Below are 7,346 nucleotides of genomic sequence, written 5' to 3'. Positions count from 1 at the left end.
ATTTGAAGTATTGATGCAATTAGCGTGATGTACCGAGCCTAATGCATGCAATACAAATGCATGGATGCACACATGCATAGCATAAGGTATGCTAAATTAGACGTGCCCTAATACTAACCATCAAAGCGGGTAAGTAAAAGGGAAGAAAGAAGTGGGGGTTGGAAGACATGCACACACACACCCACACTTATTACAAGTTTGCCCTCGCTCGGAGGGACCGAATAAATATTACAAATTAATTAACTACGCAAGCTAATTAATATTACAAATTAACTAATTTAATTAACAAATTAAATTAAATTAATTAAAGCAGGAAAGCGTCTCGGGAAACGCGCCACCATGCGCAAGCTGCCTCTGTTTTCCTTCCTTTCCTCCTCTGGAGGCTGTCAAAACCTCAGGACTACATCCTTGGACAGAGGGGATCATCACCGGCTGAATGAAACTTCCACCGGCAGTGTAGTATGGCCATTGGCACAAAATAGGATCTGTCGGCAGAGAAAAATGTGCCGGTCGGCACATTACACTGCCGGTCGGCAGAGTATTCCTGCAGAACCTGCAACTCACAGCAACAAAGGGCAAAACAAGGCATGGCAGCATATTTCAAGGCATGTATGCATCAACCATGTCTCTTATCATTGTGATGACTCAAAGGGACATGTGCCTCGGTTCTCGGACCACCAATCACGCAGTTCCACGCATGATGGCCCAAAGAACCAAGCATGCAACTTTGGTTTCAAATGCAATGCAAACCAATCAAACAAAACTCCCAATCCCTATCACCCAAGTCAAGGGACAAGGAATGCATGCAAGATGCAATGCAACCTAGGCATACAAGCTAGGAATGCAACATGGCATGGCAATGCACTTATGCAATCATGCAAGCACGCATATGGCAATGCAAATGGATGGCAAAGATGGACTTAAACATGAATTAGGCGACTCTAAAATAGGCCTAAAACAGTAGCCATTGTGCTAAAAGGTGAGGGCTAAATGGCATGCACACACACATGCACATAAGGACCAACACTTAAGCATAAATCAAACAACATTCAAGCACACTTGAAAGAAGGAAACATGGACAATTAGCATGCATTATAAGCTCTAAAATCATGCTAACACATGGTGCCAAACCAAGCAACAAAATCAAGCCAAGCATGCATCAAATGGCCTAAGTGCTCAAAACAAATCAATGGAGCATTGGACTACACTAAGCAAGACCAAACAAGGCATGCAAAGAGGGACCAAAATCAGAGGTTTAGCATGTTAAAACAAACCTAAAGGACTACTTAGATGGCATCTAAATGGCCCGAATACAAAGGCATACACCATGGCCAAAACATGGAGCATTGCAACACATGCTTTCAAAGCATTAAAGAGGCATGCAAGGTAATCAAACAAGCATGGAAATGGGACTGAAATAGCATGTAGGATGATTCCAAATCATCAAAACAATGCAAAGATGGCATGCTACACATGCACATACTCAAGGCCAACAAGCCCAAATACAAAGGAGCTATATAATGCATGCAAAGATCAACCCAAACGACTATGGACAGAGCTAAAACATGGCAAAATAAGCACATAAACTTCACAAATACAAGCCTAAAACATGCTCCAACAAAGGCTAACAACCTAGGACATGTTAAGGCACAAATAAGGCATTACATGGCAACTATGCTAAACATGCATGAAGTTCCAAAAACAACTTTAAATCATGTTATATCATGGATATATAAGCATGAAAAACAAACCAAATATGCTCAACACACACTCAAGCATAGGCTTCCTTAAGAGGCCAAAATATGCCCTTTTCAAGGACAACAAGGAGAGGGGGTGGCCCTCTCCTTCTTGGGACTTCAAAGCATCATCTTTGCCACTGAAATCCCTCAAGATTTCAGTGGTGAAGAGACCTCAACACCAAAATCCCGGAGCTAACACAAAATGGCTCAAAATGAGGCCTTTTGAGGCCTAAGGGTGGTCAACAACCCTCAAACAACAAAACACTCTTAATAAACAATAAAGAGGGCTTAAAAATAGAACTTTTTTATGTTATACAATAATCACAAAAACAGCTCTAAGACTAGTAGAAAATCAATGCAAAAAAGGGGAAAAAAAAGGACTAGTTTCTCACCCTTGATGCCTTCTTCAACAATGGTGCTCCAATGGCCTCCTTGAGCTTGAATCCAAGACAAATACTTCAAAACACACTCTTTAGAACCTCAGCTCCTAGAGGAAGGTGAAACACTAGGTGTTTGTGTGCAATAGTAAGGCACAAAACACCTAGTATGCAAAATGAGAGGGAAAGAGAGATAGGTGAGTGTATGTCTAACCCTAACCCTAGAAAACCAGAGCTCTTCTATGTCTTCTCTCTCTCAAAAATGTCTAAAGCCTCCTTTTTTCCTTAGAGAGAGCTTCTCCCTATAAGCCTCTTGTAAAGCTTACAAGACAAGCTTTGCAAGAGGGAGATCCCTCCATACACGTGTATGGAGGGGAGCAAAAGTTATACAGCTGTCCAAAAATATCTGCAAAAGCAGATGAACAGCAATCGGCCGGCAAAAAATGCCATCTTGGCCAAGCAAAGTGCCGACCGGCACAAAAAAGTGCTGACCGGCAACAAATAGTGCCGACCGGCAAACTATATTGTCGGTGGCAGCAAAAACCAGCCGGTGGCATCTAGCCACTGCCGGTGATGGGTGGGGATGGTCTACAAGCCCCACCCTGCCTCTCAAAGGCAAGATGCAAGTGTTTGGTGCAAAACCAGACACTAAACGGTCGAGTTCGGGGATCCTGAGGCAAGGCGCGTGAGCCGAGACTTCCGGGAACTCCAAACGAACACAAACATGGAAGATCACCGTGTGTTCAAACAGTGACGTCCAAGTCTTGAGGACGGTCAAAAATGGGGTGTCTACAGGCCGGTTGGCAGGGCATGGTTCCTGGGGGAACACTTTCTGCGCCAGGTATGGGGGTATCTTTCTCAGGATCCTCCCGCAGTACCTCCAGCCAGTATGCGGACTGCTGACAGGCTCTCTTACTCGGAGGTAGTCGGCGCCATACTGGGCAGTGATGCTTTACTATATGTTGAGGAGGGGGACTACGCCACTTACCGTCACATATATTTGATGCCTCCATTGACGGAAGCTCATATCCCGATGATGAGACCTGCCGGTATGTCATCCTCGGGCCAAGCTCGGGCTCGGGCTGCAGACGCCCCTTCTACTAGCAGGGCTGGTACATCTAGAGGTGGGAGTAGACCGGTTCCTCCGACTCCGTCGATTCATCCTCATCCTGGATGGCCAGATACGCCGACTGAGTTGATGGCGTGGCAGTATGGGGCTATCTCTCCGACTCCGATCCCACTAGAGCCTCTGATGCCCAGTGATCGATACGCCATTGATCCGGACTCACCGCCGGTATGCTCCACTTTTTCATTCATCATTCAGATGTTTAGACACTCTTCTGTTCACTGATGATTATGAGCTCATTTTTGCAGCCATCGCGAGGGTACATGGAGGAGGTGGTTGGACTGGTGGCCACACTCGAGGGCATGGTCCTGCGTAGGGAGGCACAGTTGTCTGTCGCGGGCATTCAGGTACCCTTCAGTTTTCTGGCATTTATCATACTTCTGATGACATGCTGATTTCTACTGTATCGATAGACTACTTGTGTAGAGCATATCTGACACACACCCCACTTGGACACTGTATTTACATGCACCTACTTCACGTAGCTTTTGCTTGTATCTGCATCTGATGTATATATTTGGACTGATGTATTTGAATTGAACTCTTTGTTTTCAGATGCCTTCATGGTCCGGTCAGCCGCAGACCAGGCCACCTGGGCCTCCTTGGGGAGCTGGGCCATCTGGGCCTTTCCATGGAGTTGGGTCACCCGGGCCTTTTCAGGGGGCGGGGTCATCTCGGCCTTCCTGAGGAGCCGGGCCATCTAGACCTTTTCGAGGAGCTCGAGGAGGGCCCGTCCGCAGACGCAGGGCTCACGTTGTGGAGGTGGAGCCTGATGAGGAGGAGGAGGATGCTACCGATCGTCAGTCAGAGACATCTGCTGAGGAGGGAGGCTCCGGTTTTGGCTCGGGGAATAGAGGCGAGGCTGAGGGGGATCCTGAGGATGACAGCTCCGACTCAGATGATGATGATGGTGCGGAGATTGTCCCGCAGAAGAGGATGAGGAGTGCTTCTCGTTCCTGCTCCCGAGGACTTTGATGCTATTATTTCCTGCTTTATTTTTCTTTTTTGCTAGTAGTTTGTAGCACTTTGCACATTGTTAGGCAGTTTTATTTTTTGTAAAACTTGTACCTTTGTTTGTTGTAAAGCATGATGAAATGAAATAGCTTTTGAAAAAGGTGTTTGTATTTTAAACTTTTAGCATCGTATCGCATCAATTTATTTTGCACAAGAATGAAATTGAATGGGAATGCGCATTGTGTAATCACCAAGTCAGGTAGTGAACCGACGCAACAAACTAAGCAACTCAACTTACTAAGATATAACAGAATCTTTAGCAAGTTTACAACTCGATAAGCAAAATGCAACAACGCAAATAAACAAGACTTTAACAGAGATTGCTTAAACAGAGAGCAATGACTCAAAAACACGAAACACGTCCGCTCGACAAACAACTCGATAAACAAAACAACAACTCGATAAACAAAACACAACAACAACAGAGTGTTCTTCTGACAATCTGGGCATCGAAACGCATCCGAAACGGAGGGAGATGAAGGCCTTTGACTCTCCCGTTGCATGGAAATGCTTGGAACTTTCCCCCGAAGGGTAAATCAGGGCCAAAGGGATACACTGCAGCATTGTCGGCCACCTCTGGGGGCCGGCCGGCCATTTTTTGTGGAGAGAGACAGCTGGCCGGCCATTTCTGAAAAAGTAAATGGCTGGCCAGCCAGAAAAGGTGGCCGGCCGGCCACTCAGTCCTGCAGCCACCAGATTTTTGACACGTGTCCCCGTGAATAGTGTCTTTCCTTCTATAAAAGCCTCATCTTCGGGAACATTCATTTTATCTTAGTTTTAGACAAAGATGGAGGCGTTTCTTGCAGAAAATATCACATCTTGGATCTCTTCTCTAGATGGCTCGGAAAAGATGAATTTCCGGGGTTTCGGCTAGAATGCACTATTCACGCTGAGCCGTACTCCGCTACAGCTTCCTTTTCTCCATGCCGCAGCAAGGTTCTGGAATCCAGTGACGCACGTTTTTAGCTTCGGCGGCCAAGAGGTATGTCCCACTTTCGAAGATTTTCAGGTTTTGATGGAGTCTGAATGCTCTGAAGTGATCTTGCCCCAGCTCCGTTTTGGCCATGCTCAGGCTTTAGGGCGGATGTGTGGGCTCACGGCGCATGACGCTCGATCTCTAATCTGTAGTGGGGAGCTGGACATCCTCGGCTTGATTCATCGTCTTTCCGACGCCGGTGACCGCAGCAACCATTATTGGCAGGGTTTCCGGCAACACGCCCTCTGCTTATGTTTGTTGTCTCACTTTCTGCTTTCCTCGGGCTCCGGCGGGGCTAGCATTCGCCTGATTGAAGTCACCCAAGGTTTGAGAGAAGGGAAGAGCTGTATTCCAATGACCTTGGCCGAGACACTGATGGGCTTAGATTCTGTCTATCGCCGGGAGGCGACTAGGTTTGCTGGGAGTCCACTGCTGCTGCAGGTAATGTTTCCCACCCGACCTCACATATATTTGCTCACATCACTCGGCCCTCAGGCTCGGTTTTTCTCACAAAACCCTTGTCTTACTTTTCTCTCATCATACATCTCTCTGTTCTTTATTCTCTCATTTTCCATCCCTCCCCTAGGTATGGTTAATGGACAAGTTGCAGGTTGTGGACTCTTGCCCAGCTTATTCAGCTCGAGGCTACTTCTTTCGGCAGTGCCTAGTTAATGCTCTTGACGAAAGGTGGTGGTTCGATTGGATGTGCAATTTGCCCGCAGATGGCATTGCTTGGCGTTGTCCTTGGCTCAACCTCCCGGCAATGAGCTATAGTATGTCCCGGCTGATTGGGATCCAATTGATTGGTCTAACCCACTGCGTATTCTATTTTCCGTTCCGGTTCCTGCGTCAGTTTGGTCATGATCAGACCTGTCCACCGGAGGGGATTGAGTACCCAGCCGCTTTCCCGGTCCGGGGTGCACAGCTTGCCCGATATGCCACAGCATGGAGGACTAGAGAGCTCCTGGCCCCTGCTTCCACTTTCAGTTGCACCTTGTCCGATGAGTGCTTGGATTGGCTCAATGAAGAGGCACAGGTCGGGCCTAGCTTGGCATCAGATGCTCCGTCCAGCTCTGGGAGGGGACGCAGAGATACTTGATTCAACTATGCCCCAAATTTATTGCTTATTTAGCATTTTCAAGTTTCCTTTATGAATGTACTAAAAAGCAACCTCGATTGTATGCAAGAGCAGGAGAACTCAGTTTTGAAATCAATGAAATTGAAAGTTATGGTACTGAAAATTTTCCGTTTTTGGTCCAAAAATGGTCTTGGTCGTAAAAAGATTAATTTGAACAAAGTCAACTTTTATTAAAACTTTTCAAAACTATTTTCGATGTGGATCAGAACTGGACACGCCGAAAAATCTGTCACTGAAATGCACAACCCCAGATCCCCGCAACTGGAAAGTTGCCCCTAGTTTGAAGAACAAATGCGGCACTTCGCAGCAACGGAAAGTTGCCCCTAGTCTGAGTAACCTTGCACCGTCGCGGCAACGGAAAGTTGCCCCTAGTTTGAACAGCACTGTACCGGAGATCGCGATAAATGCTGATGGATAAAGATGATTGAGATGATCAAGATGAACAGAGTTGATCGGGGAAAAGTTATGGCTGAACTTCAAGGTGAAGTTGCCTACGTATCCCAAAGATGGGAATCAAGCCTTACGTAGTTCAGGCCCAGGTTCACTCGAGTATTTTCACTCTCCTTTTGCGCTCTAACTTTTGCCAAGGCCGCCCTTTGCGGGGTTTTCAACCTTGCGAGCTCAGTTTTTATATTTTCTAATTTTTTGTGCTCTGACTTTTGCCTAGGTCGCCCTTTCGGGTTTTCGGCCTAGCGAGCCTCTCAAGGATAGTATTTCTTCAACTTGTCCATATTGATCGGTTGTGAAAACTCCAAGCCATCTAGATCCATCAGAACCACAGTCCCTCCTGACCAGATAGCTTTGATGATGTAAGGACCAGTCCAATTGGGTTTGAACTTGCCCCTTGGGTCGTGGATGGGAGCTCGGTTGTCTTTGAGCACCAAATCTCCCTCTTTCAGATTCCTGGACTTAACCTTCTTGTTGAAAGCCCGGGCAATTCTTCGTTGATAGCCTTGGATGTGGTACAGTGCTTTCA

General features: G+C 46.7%; 1 protein-coding gene across 1 annotated transcript; it reads left to right on the top strand.

Annotated features, from left to right (window-relative positions):
- The first annotated feature begins 3,153 nt into the window (after positions 1-3,153).
- On the top strand, positions 3,154-4,189 carry LOC145796503 (uncharacterized). Its single transcript, XM_082881748.1, has 3 exons — positions 3,154-3,410; positions 3,491-3,589; positions 3,798-4,189. The coding sequence occupies exons 1-3, from the start codon at positions 3,168-3,170 to the stop codon at positions 3,927-3,929; spliced, it is 474 nt and encodes a 157-aa protein (XP_082737874.1). The 5' UTR covers positions 3,154-3,167; the 3' UTR covers positions 3,930-4,189.
- Positions 4,190-7,346: the final 3,157 nt, after the last annotated feature.

This window comes from Camellia sinensis, chromosome 8, assembly GCF_055761805.1.
Source record: "Camellia sinensis isolate YWXY chromosome 8, ASM5576180v1, whole genome shotgun sequence".
Lineage (NCBI taxonomy): Eukaryota > Viridiplantae > Streptophyta > Magnoliopsida > Ericales > Theaceae > Camellia > Camellia sinensis.
This window is presented reverse-complemented; position numbering and strand designations above follow the sequence as displayed.